The sequence below is a fragment of the Rhinolophus hipposideros genome, assembly GCF_964194185.1.
Source record: "Rhinolophus hipposideros genome assembly, chromosome: 9".
In the NCBI taxonomy this organism is placed as follows: Eukaryota; Metazoa; Chordata; class Mammalia; order Chiroptera; family Rhinolophidae; genus Rhinolophus; species Rhinolophus hipposideros.
Window position 1 is genome coordinate 62,452,492 of NC_138055.1, and position 20,054 is coordinate 62,472,545.

The window sequence follows — 20,054 nt, forward strand, 5'->3', positions numbered from 1 at the left end:
TTGGAAGTAGAAAGAGATGATGGTTGCACAATCTTATAAATGTACTGAATACCACTGATTGTACACTTTAAAATGGTTACTTTTATGTTATGTGAATTTCACTTCAATTAATAATAAAACAAAGCAAAAACGAAAACAAATGAGTTGTTTGGAGAAGTGCAACTATTTCTAATATTGAGAGTAGAAAGAATATTCTTTAAGGAAATGAACGCTCAGCAATATCTTTATTTGAATACATGGCTGGGTTTTTTAAATTTATTGGGGGTGACAATTAGTAAAATTACATAGGTTTCAAGTGTACATTTCTATAATACATCATCTATATCTCACATTGTGTGTTCACCACCCAGAGTCGGTTCTCCTTCCATCACCATATATTTGACCCTCTTAACCCTCTTCTACATGGTTGGGTTTCATATTATTCTTTAGAAGGTCCTTCAGTATAAGCTGGTGTCATGACTATTAAGGGCAACATGGAGAAAGGTATTTTACTGGGAATTAGGGTGAATTTCATGTTAGTTATGTAGCCCAAGCTACACTGGTTTCTGATGAGCAGGTTAAGGCAGAGATAAAATTAACAATACCTACAGGAAGATATAGACTGCCTATCCTCCTGGAATCCATCATAAATGTTTCCCTTAGTCAAATTTTTGCAAGCAGGAGTGACTTTGAGATTGCATTCTCTATCAAGTTATGTGGTTGTAGTCTGCCAATTTAGAGCCTCGTGCTTTAAAAGTTAGTCAATCTGGAAGCAGGAATAAGATCCATTGGTAAATGAGGAGAATGTTGGAAGTGAGTAGTGACAATATTGAGAAGTGAAGGTTTTCCTGAGAAAGTATCAGATGTGCTCAAACATCCAAACAGAGGGTAATTATTATCTCTTATAGTTCTGGGCAATAAATCATGCCTTCAGTATCTTCAGAGGAAAGTTTTCTTGTAGACTAAATGAGACCATGTACATGAAAGCTCTTTGTAAAATGTAAAGTTCATATCAATTGTAGTTTTCATTTTTACTAATGTCTGGCAATAATACATAACATGTAAACAACACATTTGAACAGCATTTTCCCACATGGTATTCATTATCATTCTCAACAAATACTTATTGAATACTAATTGTGTGCCAAAAAGGGTAGGCAATATTTATGAACACTTTAGAAAAGAGTAAATTGAGGTTTAGAGAGCCTAAGACTTGTCAGATAACTTGGAGACTTGAGACCTGTGGTTCCTAGTTCATTCCAAACCTTGCTGCCCTCAAGGGCTAAAATGAGCAAGGAATATGGTTGCCAAAGCCCTTCATCTTCATTAACTATTAAATGTGATTATTTAATTCCTTGGGCAATGTTTCACCATATCTATTTCTGTCTGTGCAGTGGCATTTTCTTTAATTGCTGTTACATGGGAGTTCTTAGGTACAATGCTACCAAACGTACACTCAATGCTTGGCTTTACATTTTTGTCGAACATTTATTGACTGCACACTGTGTGTTAGGGTGATGCTAAGCATTATGCAGACATATTCTTTAATCCTTAAAATAGCCTTCTGAGGAAGGTTTATCATCCCTCCTTTGTTTATACAGAAACTAAGGCTCAGAAAGTTAAATAACTTGATCAAAGCCACAGGCAGAAATATGGTCTTACAATCCTTATAGGAAGATATTTAAAGGTTCATGCAAATCAGAGGCTGAACCAACATTGTTCTAGGATTTCTCTTGAAGAGCCAGTAGGGTGTGGAACAAATGTTGAACTAAGAATAAAAGTAATAGACAGGGCTGGGTCCATATCCCGTTTTGTTTAACTCCAAAGCTCACAGCTTAACCACTCTACTACACTGAGACACATGTCTGGTAAGTATGTAATAATTTGATTCCCCACCCAGACAATTATAGTAATAAATTCTGGGTCATTACCATCATAGTGGTTACAATTTACTGTGTCAAACACCTTGTAAGTGCTAACAGTCATAGATTCAGGAACATCTGTAAATTTTATAGTCTCCTGATAAAGGACAAAGTGCTCCTCCACATAAAAGGTTTTTTGTTTGTTTGTTTAGGAGATGGCAAGCTTTTGCCAAGAGAAGTCAAAAGTTCAGGTTACCAATATTATTCTGCTGTTGGATTCAGGTTGTTGAAAAGCTAGTAGCTGACGTTTAACTTTTTTCTGTACAGATGTGTATAATGTAACAGGGTAAAAGCATTCATTCAACCAAAAATTATGACAGTGAACCAGATATAAGCTACTGTGTAGCTAGTAGGGTTTAAATACTGAAGAAGTGTCAGCTCTGCCAAGGTTTGAGGAAAAGAGAAGCAATCTTGACCAAATTGGGCAAATTTCCCTCTCTGGGATTCATTTCCTGTTCTGTAAACGAGGGGGCTGGATATCTAGGTTTTGTTTCTGGTTTTTTGACTGTGTGAAAGTTTCTCCTCCTCATCTGCCACTATTCCCATGTCAAAATACTCATCTCATGTTGTCGCTTTGCAATTTATTAATATTTCAACAAATGTTTATTGAACTTCTATTGTCAGGCACCATAGGGCTGTTGAGTCAGAAGCAACTGCTGTTCATAGAGCTTACAGTCTAAAGGGATAAGACAAGAAACAATTAAACAAGAAATATAACTTTAAAAACAAATGCATAAAAATAATCGTTAACAATTAATAGATAACCATAGGAGGGAAAGGTGCTAATTAGGAAATAAGTAGGATGGCGTTTTACGTTGTTGTTTTTTTTCCGTCATAGACTGAAACAAATGATAGGCTCTCTCAATTCCAAAAACGACTTGTCGAGATCATTAGATTTTGAAAGGGGGAAAAAAATGATAACACCTTACAAGCAAGGAATGAATAGCCAGTACAGTTGAAGAAAATTGTATTGTGGCCGGTCTACTTAGAATGGAGGAGAGGCGTCTCAAAAAAAAAAAAAAAAAAAAAAAAAGCAGCGGGGGAAGCTCACTTTTTTTTCTTCTTTTTTTTATAAGTCAAGCATAAAGACAAAGTGAAAAGAGAGAACGTGGAGTCAGACCGAAAACTTGCCAACCTGGTCTGGCCATCGGGCTTTCTTTGAGTCTTGCTAGGCTTTCCCCGGCTGCGGGAATCGGGATGGAAAGAAAACGAACGCCCTGAAGTTCAAGGCAGGTTTCCATTATTACAGCCCGGCGGCCGGACCCTGGGAAGCGGAGGTCAAGGTGTGGGTTAGCAAGCGGCGGCTCCCGGGACCGGCACGCGGAAGGTCAGGGCACAGACCAGCGGGGAAAGGTTAGCGAACGCCGAGGGCGAGCGCGCCGGCGCCTCCAGGTGGGAGCGGAGCAAAGCTGCGCCGCGGAGCCGCGCGCCGCCCAGGTGGCCTTTCCCGCTCAGGTGAGCTCCTCCCGCGCCGCCCATTGGCCGCGGCTTCCGCGGCGCTGCGAGGGCGACGCAGCCCGGTCTAGTTCAGGGTCTAGGGCGGCGCGTCACTTCCGGGAGCGCGGAGCTTGTAAAACACCCTGGAGAGAAAATGGCGGCGGCAGCGGCTTCGGCGCCTCAGCAGCTCTCGGACGAGGAGCTTTTCTCTCAGCTCCGCCGTTACGGCCTGTCTCCCGGCCCCGTGACGGAGAGCACCCGCCCGGTCTACCTCAAGAAGCTGAAGAAGCTTCGAGAGGAAGAGCAGCAGCAGCAGCCCCGATCTGGGGGCCGCGGCAGCAAGACGCGGAACAGTAATAACAATAACACGGCAGCCGCCACGGTCGCCGCGGCGGCGGCGGGGATGGGGGTCCGGCCGGTGTCCGGGGACGTCCCCTACGCGCGGACTCCTGGAGGCCCGGGCCGCACGTCGGCCTCCGGCCCGGAGAGCCCCGTGGGGGGGCCCGGGGGCGCCGCGGCCGCCCCCACGCCTGGCGGCAAAGTGCTGCTGGGCTTCAGCTCGGACGAGTCGGACGCGGAGGCCAGTCCCCGGGAGCAGGCCGGCGGCGGCGGCAGGAAGGACCGCGCTCCGCTGCCGTCCCGCGGGCTCAAGCCGCCGTCGGCGCCCCTGGCCGCGGGCGACGTGCCTAACAGCCCCGCGGCCGAGCGGAGGAAGCCCCACTCGTGGTGGGGGGCCCGCAGGCCGGCGGCGGCGGAGCTGCAGCCCGCGCCGGGAAGGGAGGGCCCCGCTGCGGACGGCGCGGAGGAGGCGGGCGGCGGCGAGGACCGCGGCGCGGAGGCCGAGGGGCCGCTGTGGGCGAGCCGGGCCGTGAACGGCAGCCGCCTGCTCCCCTGCAGCCGCCGGGAGAGCTATTCGGACTCGGAGGACGAGGGCGACGGCGACGCGGCCTCCGCGCGGCCGGGGTGGAAGGACGACGCCTTCTCCCGGCCGCGGCCCCGACGGAGCCCCGGTAAGCCTCCCGCTGCGCCGGCTGCCCAGGCGGCGGGCGGCCGGCCGGAGCCCTGCGCTCAGGGCGGGGGCGGCGTCGCGATGAATGACCGGGCGGCGGCCGCGGGGAGTCTAGCCCGGAGCCGCCACCTCGAGGAGGCGGCGGAGCAGGGGGGAGTGTGCGACGCCCTGGGCTGCAGCCCCGCTCCTCGCTACCGCGTCGGCGCGAAGAAACCGGCCCCTCGGCCGCCGCCGCCGCCGCCGCCGCTGACCGACGTGGACTCAACCTCCGATCCGTCCGCGGGCGCCCTTCTGAAAACCAACAATCACGTCGGCGGTGGGGCCTTCAGTGCGGACGCCCCCAGGAGTTTTGCCAACAGCCTCCCTCCCGCGTCGGGGCCACTCAGGATCAATCACGCCAATCACACGGGCTCCAATCACACCTACCTGAAAAACGCGTACCCCGCGGCGAAGCTTTGCGAACCCGAGGAGGAGCTGCTCCAGCAATTTAAACGGGAGGAGGTGTCCCCAGCCGGGGGCTTCAGTGCCCACTACTTGTCAATGTTTCTCTTAACTGCTGCCTGCTTGTTTTTCCTCGTGTTGGGGCTGACTTACCTAGGCATGAGAGGGACGGGCGTCTCCGAGGACGGAGGACTCGGCAGTAAGTATTAAACCCCCCGGGAGAGGTAACAAAGGGAATGTCGGTTAGCGCCTGGCTCCAACTTGCACTCGGCGCTTTGCACGAGGTGACCTCTCTGTCCGCACGGACGCGGGTGAATAGTGAAAGGCGACCGAGTGGGTGCGTTTGTGTCATCTTTAAGAAACGACGAACGTTGTTGCCCTTGTCGGAATGATACATCCCATGGCCGATGTAAACGTTTTTCTCTGTGGTCTATGGGGAGACTTAGAACCTCTTATAAAAGCACAAAATACTGCAAGCCCGTGAGTAAAATGCATTTATGTGTACGACTTAAATTTTCTTTAGCCTGAAATAACTACACGTAACATGCCAATTGCTCAACTGTTTTGCAGTATTTTAATTGGTAAGGTGCATGGTAAGTGCAGTGTGTTCACAAGTAGAGTTGTGATTCCAAAAGGCAATGTAAGGTCTGTTGAAATTCTGGTTAAATGTTTGGTCTTAAGTATACGTGTAGGTAGTTTTGTAATTTTAAAAAAGTGAATGAATTTTAACCACTGTCACCCTGATTAATTTTAAAAAGTGAGTGAATGCAGAAAGCAGGAAGGCACATCTCTCAATTAACTTCCCAGCCCAAAGCATCTCCTTGCTCACCAGTGAAAAAAAAGTAGTGGTAGGCCTTGCAGGAGTTTGCAAGTCTGACTGATCTTGTTTGGTTTCCAGACCCTGCCATTTACTTGCTAAATGACTGTATGTTCATTCATTCATTAAGCCAGCATCACCTTCTGTGCTGTGCACTCAGGATACAGCAGTGATAAATCAAAGTATTTCTGACCTTCAACACAAGAAGATGAATACAGATTATTTTACGTTCTGTGAAGGAAGTAAGGGTGGAGTAATTGGTGTATGCAACTTTAGAGTTGGTAAGAGCAGGCACTATTTGAAGTGAGGCCTGAAGCAGGAGACAGCTTTGAAGGGAGATAAGAGCATTCTGGGTAGAGATTGTAAGAGGTAAGGCCTTGAGTTGAGCAAGAGTCTTCTTGTAGGTTAGAGTGCTTGGAGTATTTTGAGCCAGCGGGAGTGAGCAAGAGTTTAAGCTTCCCTTTTCTAATCTGTAAAATGATGCTAATATTGATTGGAATAATGCCTGTGAAGATTAAAAAGAGAAAGTAAATTAAGTGCATGATATACTGCTGACTACATAATTTCTTAGTTTAAATCTCTCTCCCTGTGCCCCCTCAAACTTCCTCCAGTTTTCACCAAACATGCATTCACTGTGTCATGATTTGTATTTCTAAAACTGGCTTACTGTTATTAGTTTTATTTCAAAATAGTGGACAGTGCAGTTAGATAAAGAGTAGGAGTGAGGATCATGTAAGATTTGTTTGAATGTAGCCAATTCTAAGATAGTCAAATAATTATTTACTGTTACTATACTACTTAAATAGAGGGGTTAGAAGAGGACTGAAATACAGCACTCACTTTAATTGGTACCGTGGGAGCAAGAGTGATTGATGTATTGTGTCCTGTCCCAGATACTTGGGAGAAAAAAGAAATAAGGTCACCCTAGAAGTTAAACTAGTAAAGTTCACATAAATTAAACGACATTACTTTTCAGCAGTACTTATCTGCATCTGTTCGTTTCTCTAACAACGCTAGCTCTGTGACCTGGACCTTTTCTAAGAGCTAAGTGCTTTGCACGTATTAATTCACTGAATTTCCCCCACAATGCACAGAGGCAGATGGTGTTTATCCTCATTTTATAGATGAGGACAGTGAGATTCAAGGAAGTTAAGAAACCCACAGTTGAACAGCTAGTGAGTGATAGGACTAAGATTTTGTTTCAAAAAATTTTTCAACTAAAGCACATATTCTTTTTTTTCTTTGTTTTTATAATGCCTATATTCTTAGCACTACTTTGGGTATTGTTTGTAGAGAGCTTTCTGAGTAAGGGGGTACTTTTATTAGGATTAAGAAAGTAATTGAATATTTGGTAAGATTTCATACAGACAGAATTCCTGATAAGCACAGTTGTCAATTAAAGTGACTGTCACATGTTCCTCCTCACTAAGAAAAACGACGTATTTTCTTAGGTACTAAAATTTCGTATTTTCTTGGGTACGTATTTTCTTAGGTACTAAAATTTCAAATGGAATAGAAAGGGATAGGACTGCTAGGGGCTTGGTACCCTCCTCACCTCCACCAACGTGGAAGGAAGGAAATTATCAGGTGTTTCACATTTTAATATATGGTAAATGTGAGGTAGTCTGAGGGGTGGAAAGATCAGTGGCTAAGAGGTAGATGATCTGGGTGTTAGGACTGGTCAAAATGACCTTCGTGTCACGTTCCTTAACCTCTTCCTTCTTATGTATTGAATGGGAGTAGTAGTTTCTGTTGTCTGTGGAGTTGTTGTTAGGATCAAATGAGATAGTTTGTTAAACAAACCAAGTGGTATTAGGTAATTTACAGTTTATATGTAAAAAGAAATAGTTAAGTGTTTCTGTAAGTGACATTTAGTTTATTTCTTTACCATTCAGCATTTATTTTTATTAAATTCCATTAAATACACATTGTAGACATTGATACAGAAATTTGAATCAAAGTGTAATGAATCCTTAAGCATATTATGTACTTATTATATACCCTGGTTGAAAGACGTGCATGCTAGTTCAGTTAGTCTGCACACCTAACGGTGAATAATTCACTCCCTATATTTATGTATTGTGATCCTTTGTCATATTATAATGGTTAACCGATGCTTAACCATAGGGTTCATTGGTTAAATAGTGTGCTTAAGGGAATAGTTTTACTTTGAGTAATGATTTCACCAGAAGATTGTAGGTTATATGTGAGAGTAAGCTTTGGTAAGCTTTTATTAGTTATTTAAATTATATATAACATGTAATAGATTAGCTCTTTTAAGTAGTTCTTAATCATTTGGTCTTTGAAATTTTTTCATTAATGTCTAGTTTTATTAAATTACTATGAGTCTCTGCTTCCTCATTTGTAAAACTATGGGGTTGCATTAGATGATCTCTAAGTTCTTTCCAGTTCTAAGGTTTACGATTCTTAATTTTGAACTGCCCTACCAAAGCAACTCAAGGATCAGCCTGCAGTCACATTAGATAATGACAACCCATCAAAAGAAAGTAGGCAGAATAGATTGACTATCTTAGGCTCATATGATCATTATTTTTAAATTGGTTTTCGATTACAGAGGACATGATTTTTGTACAAAGTGTGAATAGAGATCTATGAAGCAAAAAATTGAATGGGTATTATATACCTCTCCTCCTAAGTCTCATAATCACCCCTGGTATAAGTATGTTCAAATAATAATCCTTTCAGAACTTTCTTAATGTTTTTTGTGTAATACATACATTCATGTAATAACGTGTGTGTGTGTGTGTGTGTACACATTTTCATTCAACAACAGAGTGCCTACTATGTGCCAAGCACTTAAAGCAGCAGGGATATGTGGTGAACAAGGCAAACGAAATGAAATCTCGCTTCTCATGGAGCTTACATTCTAGGGGGGAAGATGGACAAACAAATAAAAATTTCAGATAATGATAGTTGCTAACACAAGGTAATGATGGTAACATAGGAGTTGGGGTAGAGGGGAATGCAGTGTTACATACAGGTGGGACGTGCCTTTCTAAGGAGAACTGAGATCTGAATGACTTGATCTGTGACAGAGAGAAGAGCATTTTAGGCAGAAGTAACAGCAGGTGTAAAGACCCTGAGGCAAGAACAACGTGGGCATGTTGAAGCATCAGAATAGAATGGCCAGTGTGGCTGTGGCATGGCATCTGCACGATGAAGTCAGAAGTAGGCAGGGGCCAGGTCATACAGGACCTAAAGGCCTTGAGGGCCGGAGAGAGGAGTCTGAATTTTATTGTAAGTGACATACTCTATCTGTTCTGCAACTTGTTTTTTTGTGTTTTGTTTTTTTTTACTTAACGTTGCATCATGGGTAACTTTCCATATGCTAAGTTTAAGTACAAAAGCATAATTTAAAAATCTCACTTTCTACTGCTCCTTCTCTCATTCTATAAAAATGCTAAAATCTCTGCCATCCTAGAAATGTTGTTCTTCAACCCTCCATTCTCTTATTCTCAGCCAAGATTAATGTCTCTTTCTTCCTCTGCCATTCAATATTCAACATGCGTCTAGTTTAGTTTTCTTTACCATCCATTTCTCTCTGCTTCAAGTCACCAGTTACTCAATTGGCAAATTCAAGAGAGGCTTTCAAGTTCTGATCTTTACCTCTTTGACACATTAAATACATTGAAAACTCCCTTCTTCATGAAAACCCTCTCCTTTCCAGACTTCTTTATCACCATTCTCACCTTCCTCGTTTTCATTTACTCCTGTGTTTTAAATATTGGTGGTCTCTGGAACTCTTATTTTTCTCTATCCTTTTGTACAGTTTTCCTAGGCAGTTTCATCTACTCGTCTGGCTTATACCTCCCAATTTTATATCGTCACATTAGATTTTCTTTCCTGAAGCCTAGGCTTACCTATTTGTTTATTAGACAGCTACTTCTGGATGTACCAAAAGTACCAACACCATCTGTACCAACATCATCAGCTTTCCTTACTTTCAGCTTATTTCTCCCCCCTCTGTTCCCTGTTTTAATGATACTTCTGTCTACCCAGAGCTCAAGCTAGAAATCTTGAATTTGACTAGATTACTTCCTTTCCTTCATCTTCCTACCGAACCTCCAGCCTCGGTCAAACTGGTTTCCAAGTCCTGAAGTTCTACCTCCTATGTATCTGAATCAGTCTGTTTCTCTCCATCACCACTGCGCTGGCTTAGTCTCTTGCCTGAACTGTTTCAGTAGCCTTCAGTTCCTGCTTCTAGGCTGTAACTATTCCAGTCCATTTTTCTGTGCCAGAGCAATATTTCTAAAACGTAAATGCAATAATTCACTCTTTTGCTTAAAATTACTCAATGGCTTTCCCTTCATGGATAAAATCCAAACTTCTTGGCTAAACTGTTTGTGATCTGATTATGCCTGCTTTTTCCAGCTTCATTTCCTCTCAGTCCCTCTTATCACACTTTACTTTCTGGAAAACTGGAACTTTCTGGAGCACTACTTGGTCCTGAAATTTTGTGCCTTTTTGCCTTTGCACACGTTATTCCCTTCTTTGGGAAGATTGTTTCTTCCTCTCTACTAACAGCCGTTAGTAGAGACCTGTGGATATCTTCTCTGCCTGTCCTCTTTACCCTAGAGTTTGGCCCATCATTCTCCGCTTAAATAAGATCTTATTTAAGAGCATTTATTACAGAATATTGTAATCGTGTACGTCCACTGTGCCAGGTAGATTACAGCCCCTTGAGGTAATGTTTCTATAGGTGGAATTGAATACGCTGGTGAAGGGCACAGGCTTTTCGCTCATTTCTGAGTTTGAATTTCGTCTCTCTCTCTCTCTCTTACACTGCTACATGACTTTACTAGATACTCAGTTGCTTCATTAAAAATGAAAATATTACCCGCCTAGGGTAGCTTTGAGCATTATGTGAGATAATGTATATAAAGTTTTAATGTTGTTGCCTGGCATATGGAAATCACGTAGTGGATGGAAATCCTTGGCACATACTCATTACTCAGTATTTGTTGAACAAATGATCACCTGTTAGGTACCCAATATACATGCAATGATTAACTTAACATCTAACTCAGTAATTGGTTAACTACTCAGTACCTAACTTAATACTCAGTAATAGGAAGGATACAAAAGGAATCTCATTCCTACAGAAGCCTTCACTTCGTTAATAATAGTCACAGGAAATTGTTAAGAAACATACGAGGTATGTAATAAGTGCCACACTTTTATAAAAGGGGAGATTTCACTGTGAGCTGTATCAGTCGCCAATGATCAAAAGCCCTGATTCCAAATTTGATCTTTATTCTGTAGGTTGAGCAGTGGGCATCCACGGAGGTTTTAAAGCAGAGGACCAGCATGATCAAATTGATCTTTTAAGAAGGATAAACAGGTGGTGGTATAGGTAGGTAATGGAGTGACAGGATTGGAGAGAAGGAATGGGGTGAAAGGCACTAGAAACACATGGAGTGATGAAAACCTGAAAGAGGTTGATAACTGAGTGTGGAGGAGGGTCTGTGATTAAGAGAATCCATTTGAAGGAAGCAACGTAATACTTGGTGACTAAATACAGAGAATAAAGGAGAAGAGTCTAAGATCATTCTGTGGTCATGAGCCTGAGTAAGAGAATGGTGATACCATTGACAGGAGTTAAGAGATGTGGAAAAGAGATCTTGTTTGGGAAAAGGTAGTTAATAGACAAAATGAGTTTATTTGGGGCTTGTTTTTTGAGTTCTTCAAGTAGAAATATCCTGTAGGCTATCGTAGTTTATATAATTGGATTCAAGATGAAAGACTGGTTCTCATTGTGAATACTCCTACTGTTTACTATTTTTAATATTTGTTTCTTCTTGTAATGGATGTGTGTTCTTTGAAAAGACAAGACCAAGTGTTACAGAGGTGTACCATAGTATTTGTTTTTAACTTTTTCAAGTAATTCGACTAGCCGGAAGGTCCAATACTTGGTATCTATAATGAAATAGGCATAAGGATTTGAAAAATAATTGTTCCTCTCATTCTTGAAGAATGAAAGTTGAGTGTTTTGTTTGAGGTTTTTTCAAAGTTGACTACATTGTAAGGAAAAAAAAAATTACCTAGACCTCTAAGAATATTCCTGAGAGCACCAGGGATTTTTGCACATCTCAGTTAGATGATTTAAGAAATTGAACTCTACTGTGTGAAAATGTCTTTCATTTGAAAATTATCTCTAGAATAATTTAAAATAAAAATAATCAGAGTGAAAACTTGTGAATTCTCCTTGAGTTTATCCATGGAGCCTAGTTTGAAGAAACATAGGCATAGCTCTCAGGGCGTGTGTTCAGGAGGCAGACCTCAGTTTGGATATTGGCCCTTCAATGTGTTAGTGTTTTCATTAAAGGCAAGGTGCTGAACCACTGCTAACCTCAATATCCTCATCGGTAAAACAGAGTTAAGTAAGAATTAAATGAAATAATGCATGTAAACTACTTGGCTCAGTACATGGCACATAGTAATAATAATAGCTAACCCTTACGTAGCATTGTGTGCCAGGTACTGAGCTCAGCAATTGTAATTGTTACTTAATCTTCTTGAGACAGATATGTATTCCTGTTTTGTAGGTCAAGAATCCAGACAGAAAAGTTAAGTAAATTGCCCAGGGTCATGTAAATTGCCCAGGGTCATGTAGCCAGCCAGTAAGTGCAGAGGCAGTATTTGGACTCAGATAATGGCTTTCAACCACTCTGCTAGGAAGATTGCCTTTTAATGTGTGCAAGTACGGAAGGGCTCTGTATATGTTCTCTGTTATCCAGAAAATTATGAAAGATGTGGGTGGGTGAAGCAGATTAATGCATGAAATCCTAGAAGTGCCAGGAATAACCTACGAGACTTAACAACTTTAGGACAAGAAAGTACAAATTGGTATTCTCAACATTTTGGAATTATGTGGAACTATTTATTCTTAAGGTTTTAGATTATTTGTTGATACACGTGGTGTGCAATCTGATACAATACAAACGATAATATACAACATGTAAAACTATAAAATGTATGGTATAATTTCTAATTTTTAAAAGATTTGCACAGTCTCAAATCTGGTGTGGAAAGTAGTCCTCTGATTTATATTACCGTTTTAAAACTTATGTTTTCCGTTGTTCATTTAGAAGATGTAAAGACCTTTAATTACAGTGCATTTGTTTTCCCCTTCTTTTGCTCCCTTTAAGTAAACGTCATATGTGTTTTCCCTATACATACAGTCGTGTTTCAAGGGGAATGAAACATTCTATAATTCCAGGGATGCTTTCAAAAATTAGATATTTCGAGTGTGAAAGGATCAGAGAACAGTCTCTTTTTAGTTCTTTGGAAGAAGGTGGATAAAAAGAAACTTCTTTAAAAATGGCAATGGTATCAGAATTCCTCAAGCAGGCCTGGTTTATTGACAATGAAGAGCAGGAATACATTAACACTGTGAAAGGATCCAAAGGTGGTCCCGGGTCAGCAGTGAGCCCCTATCCTGGCTTCAATCCATCCTCGGATGTTGCTGCCTTGCATAAGGCAATAATGGTTAAAGGTGTGGATGAAGCAACCATCATTGACATTCTCACCAAGAGAAACAATGCACAGCGTCAGCAGATCAAAGCAGCATATCTCCAGGAAAAAGGAAAGCCCCTGGATGAAACTCTGAGGAAAGCCCTTACAGGTCACCTTGAGGAAGTTGCTTTGGCTCTATTAAAAACTCCAGCCCAATTTGATGCTGATGAACTCCGTGCTGCCATGAAGGGCCTTGGAACTGATGAAGACACTCTGAATGAAATTTTGGCATCAAGAACTAACAGAGAAATCAGAGAAATTAACAGAGTCTATAGAGAAGAATTGAAGAGAGACCTGGCTAAAGACATCACCTCAGACACATCTGGAGATTACCAGAAGGCTTTGCTTTCTCTTATTAAGGGTGACCGATCTGAGGATTTTAGCCAAAGTGAAGATTTGGCTGACTCAGACGCCAGGGCATTATATGAAGCAGGGGAAAGGAGAAAAGGGACAGATGTGAATGTGTTCAATACCATTCTTACCACCAGAAGCTATTCCCATCTTCGCAGAGTGTTTCAGAAATACGCCAAGTACAGTAAGCACGACATGAACAAAGTTCTGGACCTGGAGATGAAAGGTGACATCGAGAAATGCTTCACAACAATTGTGAAGTGTGCCACAAACAAGCCAATGTTCTTTGCTGAGAAGCTTCATCAGGCCATGAAGGGTGCTGGAACTCGTCATAAGACATTGATCAGAATTATGGTTTCTCGTTCTGAAGTCGACATGAATGATATCAAAGCATGCTATCAGAAGTTGTATGGTATCTCTCTCTGCCAAGCTATCCTGGATGAAACCAAAGGAGATTATGAGAAAGTCCTGGTGGCGCTCTGTGGAGGACAATAAACATTCCTTTGATGGTCTCAAGCTTTTTTTGATCAGAAAATTTTTTTAATCATATCTTTTCATTCCATATTATAGACTTAAATAGGAAAGTTTCTTCAGTAGTATTAGTCCAGCTAACTGCCTTCTGAAACTGTAGCCTATAAATCATTTTTTGTATCACAACTCTGTATAATAGAAAAAAGTTTTTGAAAAATATATTTACCCCGACTATAAAACCCCATAAATAGGTTCTAGTAACATTACCTGAGAAAGATGTCTATGTAACAGAAAATAAAATGATTTTACAGGGAAAAAAAAAAAAAAAAAAAAATTAGATATTTCCATGATTCCTTGGTAGAGTTGTAATGTTTTAAAACTAGCTTCTCCTTGCTCATTGATTATTCTGTATTAACTTTACCTACCTGAAAAATATTTTTATGTAAGTAAAAGGAACCTCCGTGCAAAGAGGTATGTAACCTGGTTTATAAGTAGTTTAAAAATGAAGTATACCTTAAACTATCGGAAATGTCTGAAATATATGGTAAACAAGTAGTGGTAACTTCTTATGAAAATTATATTATTAATGATATGTCTTTATTCTAATCCTGTATTAATTTATTGTACTTTAAAAATTGCTACCATTTAAATTGGGAACCCAGCCCAATACTAATTGTGGAAATTGTTAATTATTGTTTCATGACTTTAGATTTTGACTTTCATGCACAGAATTTATTTTTAACAGATTTTAAAGTGAACCAGTAGCAGTATATTGAAGAAGTAATTTTTGGATTTTGTTGTTTTAATAATGCATGCTTTAACCTGAATCACACAAGCAATTGTTAAAACACAAAACAAAACAAAAAACTTGATCTATCTTTATTAACACTGTCAAAAATGATTTTTAAAGAAGAGTTGACCAGGAAGAAAGTTTTTAGGTTTTAATATTTATCTATCATTTTATAGTTAAATTTTGCATGTTTGACATCATCCCTTTGAAAATAATACTTCTAAGGAAGTTAGCTTTTCAAAAAAATTAGAAATTTATACTAACAGGTGATAATGTCTTCAAATAGGATAACAGATCTGTCACGTGGAAGCCATCATATATTACTTTTACGGTGTCTTAATTTTTTAAAATTTATTTCTAAAGATACAGAGTTTAAAATTATCCCACAATGTTTGTTTTAGTAGCAGATTTATTGCTGTATGCCCATAGCTTTTTGCTTGAAATGTTTTTATAAGATGACTTCTGAATTCATCTGTACAGCTAGCTATGTTGATATCAAATGGCGAGCTAACATTTCGGAACAAGGCTTGGGTGCAGAACTATGCCAGAGTTTAGTTCAGCTGTCCTGAACTAATGGGGGGATAAATATGCACCAACAATTGCACTCCTGCCTTGAATGTGACGTGAATAGTAAAACAAAAGCCTTTAGTAGCAATGGGCATTTTAACACATACCAGAACATGGATTTATTTTGCAGTTAGAGACCCCTTTTATATGTATATATGTACAAAAGGAATTCGCTGATTGTGGCTAATTCCTGGAAGCAGTTTATACTTTTAAAGGAAGTTTTTGCTCTGTAGGAATTCACTGAGGTATACTTTTTTTAAACTTAATGTATATAGAGAGGCCATTGAAATTAATTAGGAGAGGGGAAATTTCAGAATATCCGTATCTTCTAGTCTCTGGGCTATGGCTTAGAGCCTTGGTCAGCCTTATTAATGACTTCTTTGGTGTATAAGGGTACCTTCCTTCCATGGTTCTCACAAATGTTTTCTTGTTTGATTTCATTCACTTGAAGAACCATTTATTAAGTTTCTCCTATTCATTCATCCATTCACTCACTCATAAATTATTTATTGAACACCTACTATGTGCCAAGTCATACCAGACGATGTGAGTATATACTTTCTAGAACCATAGGAGTGACATTCTTCCCTCAGACACAGTACAGTGCCTCCCTTCCCACTACATTGTGGTAGCCCTCTCTTCTTTTTCTCAAATATTTATGCACTAGCTAGCCTCCAGCATTGAGACTTGGTTACAGCGCAGCGCTGTTTCAGATTTGTAGTGTGACTTTAAAAGTTAGATTCTGCAAATTGGAGTATACCCTATAGTAAAGTACGCCCAAACATGTACCCTACACAAAAGAGTTTCATTTCTTGCAGGTTTTTAGAAGTAATTTAAGAAGTGGAAAAAGGGCAGAGGCATGCAGAATGAGTTTGCCAAAAATGAAAATGTTATCAATCTGAAGTATTTATGATTATGGTTCAAGATGTTCTAGAAATACTCTTATGCTTATGACAAAAAGTCTTGTTTTGTTTTTAAAAAATGTCATTTCCAAATGTTCCTTCTTTCAGGTACTAAAGCTTGAAATGATACAAGCATTTGTTAAGAACTTGCCATGTGAGCACTTTATTTTAGTTTTCATGAGGAAACTACTCATAACTATCTCCATGAAAAAACTGACATAGAGAGGGAATAAGGTTACAAGTGACTTGTCCGAGATCCCACAATTACTAAGTTTTGGAGTCAGCATTTGAACCCATGATCTGACTTCAGAGTCCATACCATCAGGCAGCAGCAGATTTTCTTACGCATATCTTCTCACCTATTAACTTTATTTGGGCAGTAAGTCACTCATAACCTCTGGGTCTTGGTTTTTGCATCTGTCAAATGAGGGCATAGTAAAATCAACTACTTTTAGCCACTGACTTTTATAGGGAACTAATGTGATAATGTCCGTGGAGATGATACGGAAAAATTTGAAGTGATACATAACTGTATATTTTTAATACTGTAAGTTAGAATTTCCCAGCTGCAGTAGTCCCGTTTAAGCAACACGTGTTCAGCGCTATGACATGTCCTGTCAGTAATGTTAATAAGTAATAGAAGAGTAGGTTAAATTTATAGTCCTTATTAGTATTTTCAAACCTTTCTCTCAAGCTGTTTGAGCAGATAAAAGGAACCATCTTTTTGCATTACTTAATTGGTGCTTTATCTCTACACAAAGGCACTGAAAAAGAATATTCTTATTTTTGCAGTTACATTAATTTAATAGGTTAAGAAGCACAATTTGCAATTCGATTTTAGCCTCACCCACGGTAGATGTGCTGAGAGGAAATTCAGAGATGGGATATGTTGCCTTAATCCAAAATACAATGGTGAATTTCAGACAGGAAAACATTTCTTAGGGATGTGGATGGGTCTTAGAGTAAGCTTCTGTTAACATTATCTGGAGGACACACAGTGCATGTCTAGCTGCTAGAGAACGATAGCCTGTCACATACTGTTCTTCAGCGAGTAGTTTGTAAGATGCCATAAGTACTGTTGTTAAAGTGGGAAGATGAGGTAGTTATGTGCCTATGAATAGGCCATAGATCCAATGGGGGTAATCCAGAGATTGGGGGTATAAAATAATAAAATGAATTTGATAAACAGGATATTAAAAATCATGCTACCTAAAGTATAAGGAATTTAAAGTGCATTAGGATCTTCGGTCTCCTAAACAATTCATATGAAGCACTTAATGAAATTTTCATAGCCATTTTTCGTTTGAAACTTATCAAATATGTGATTTGTTTAGGCCAGAGCTTATAGAAATACAAGCCACACATGTAATTTTCATTTTACTAGTAGCCACATTAAAAAACCACATGTAAAAAGAAATGGGTGAAATTAATTTTCATAGTAGATTTTATTTAATCCTGTATAGCTAGAGTATTATCATTTCAACATATAATCAGTATAAAAATTACTGAGATATTTTACATTCGTTTTTTGTAGTAAGGCTTCAAAATCCAGTATGTATTTTATATTTAGCACGTTTCAATTCAGACCAGCCACATTTCAAGTGCTTAGTAGTCACATGTGGCTAAGTGACTACTGTATTGGATTTCACAGCTCTGGACTGCCCTGAGTTATGGAGTTAATATTGTTGGTTGAATGAGATCTGATAGCTACTAATTTTTGAATCTTACAATGTGCCATACATTGTGTTCTCTGTGATATTTTCAGTTAATCTTAAATCTTACATAACTTAAAAAATAAATAACTTAATTTTAAATAAATCCATGATACAGGTTTTGTTCCCATTTTATGGATACAATGAGGTATGGAGATGTTAATTTGTTTAAAGTCAAACAAGTAGTGTGTGGCAGACTAGGGATTGAAAACTAAGTCCGACCCTAAAATCTCATCCTGCTCACTGTACTGTACAGTTTTAAAGCAAGGCCACTTACTTGGGGTTAGTAGGTGAGTGAGATTTAGTTCTGCCACTGCTCAGCTATTTTTGATTCACTGAAGTGACTTATGATTTCATTACTCCTTATTTTAAGATAAAAGGGGCTTCTTAGCCTAAAGTAGAAGTGGTGGCCCCTAAATTCTGACTCATATTTCTTACTGGGAATAGTCCTGTATATTCTTTTCACCATTTCCTATTGTAAACTGCTTTGTACTGCTCTTCAAACTAGACATGTAGGTGGGAGGGATGGTCTTTTGATTCTGGCACATGACTATCCTGGGAAATAAGGGGAAAAGTCAGCTGTTGAGAAAAATGAGAACAGAAAACTTGTTGGGGTAAAAAAAATTTAAGGGTGTGACTCTTATGCGTCATGCCCTTTGAATTATAAAAATTATCTCAATTATTTTACAATTTTACCTGGTAACAATTCTTTTACCTCAATTCTTTTATGGTGGATTTATACTTCTCCTAATGAATTTGAATAATTTTTTGAATTACATTTGGATTCCTAGAGAATGTTTGCTCACAAAGACAAGCTGTTTGCTTCCAAAAGGAAAAATGGGCAGTTAGTAATTTTTGAATGGGTTGTCTTCAGATCATGTGTAAAATAGTTGAACTTAGAACATGTTTACCCTACTTCTACTGTTTTTAAGTTCCCAGGCTATTCCATAGGAGGCTATTTAAAACCATATTCTGCTTTAGCTCTAATGTAGTATTGGCTTAAGTTTTGGGTCCTCAGAGCAGTGGATCATGTTCTGTAGGAGTTGGATAGGAGGAAGCAAGTTTATTTTTGGCTTTTATTTTTTTCTTACACTTTTTCATCTCTTAATTCCTGTTCTTATACTGGCCTAAGCTTCCTGCTGTTCTATAACCTTGGCCACACATCTAAGTGCTGAATAGTTCATTTTTTAATTGAGATATAATTGACATATAACACTATCAATTTTAGCTCTATAGTGATTTGATACATGCATATATTACAAAATGATTACCATAATACATTTTTAATTAATATCCATCAATACACAGTTACAGTTATTTTTCTTGTGATGAGAACTTTAAAGATCCACTCTCTTTGCAACTTTGAAATATACAATACAGTATTGTTAACAATAGTCACCATACATTACATCCCCAGGACTTTTTCATTTTATAACTGGAAGTTTGGACTTTTTGACCACCTTCATTCGTTTCATCTGCCTCCCCTACCCCTGCCTCTGGCAACCACCATCTCTATAAGTTCGGTGGTTTTTTTTGTTGTTCTTTTTTTAGATTCCACATGTAAGTGAGATCATTATTTGTCTTTCACGGACTTATTTCACTTACCATAATGCCCTATAAATAAGTCGGTCCATTTATTGGGTGCTTGGCAAGTACAACGTTCAGTCTTCTTAAGCATTTTTTTTTACATCATTTTACAAATGAGGAATTTCAATGGAGGATTAGGTTAATCAGTTTATCCAAGGTTATATATGTCAAAACAGGGAGGTAATGGAGTTATGTTGTTGGTTGAACCCTAGCAGTATGACTTGAAAGCTCATCCTCTAACCATTGTACATTCCCTTTTCATATACGCTTCCTTTTACCAAATCCCAACTCCTTTATCTCCTCTGTTCAGCTACTTTCAGCTAAATGTTAGGGAAAGCCATTTGATTGAATTAATTCACAATATTGTAGAATTCTTATAATAGAAATCATGGTTTTATGATAAAATTTGATAATGTGATTATCTTTAGTAAGGATTGAACCCTGTGGATCCAGAATTTAGCCCAGCTTCTCTAAATCATCCTTCATAGTACGAGTTGGGTTGCCTACATTTTTAATTTAGAATTTATGTTAGT

General features: G+C 39.6%; 2 protein-coding genes across 3 annotated transcripts in view; both read left to right on the forward strand.

The window, feature by feature from the left end:
- Nucleotides 1–3,454: 3,454 nt before the first annotated feature.
- LEMD3 (LEM domain containing 3) overlaps nt 3,455–20,054 on the forward strand; it is a 59,685-nt gene continuing 43,085 nt past the window's right edge. For both annotated transcript variants that reach the window (XM_081061545.1, XM_081061546.1), the window contains exon 1: nt 3,455–4,987. In XM_081061545.1, the coding sequence (XP_080917671.1) occupies nt 3,493–4,987 (1,495 nt within the window). In that variant the 5' untranslated portion in view covers nt 3,455–3,492. The remainder of the gene's footprint in view (nt 4,988–20,054) is intronic.
- LOC308502023 (annexin A1-like) lies at nt 8,847–14,270 on the forward strand. Its single transcript, XM_081059225.1, has one exon. It carries the CDS (start codon nt 12,947–12,949, stop codon nt 13,985–13,987), a length of 1,041 nt encoding a protein of 346 aa, XP_080915351.1. The 5' UTR covers nt 8,847–12,946; the 3' UTR covers nt 13,988–14,270.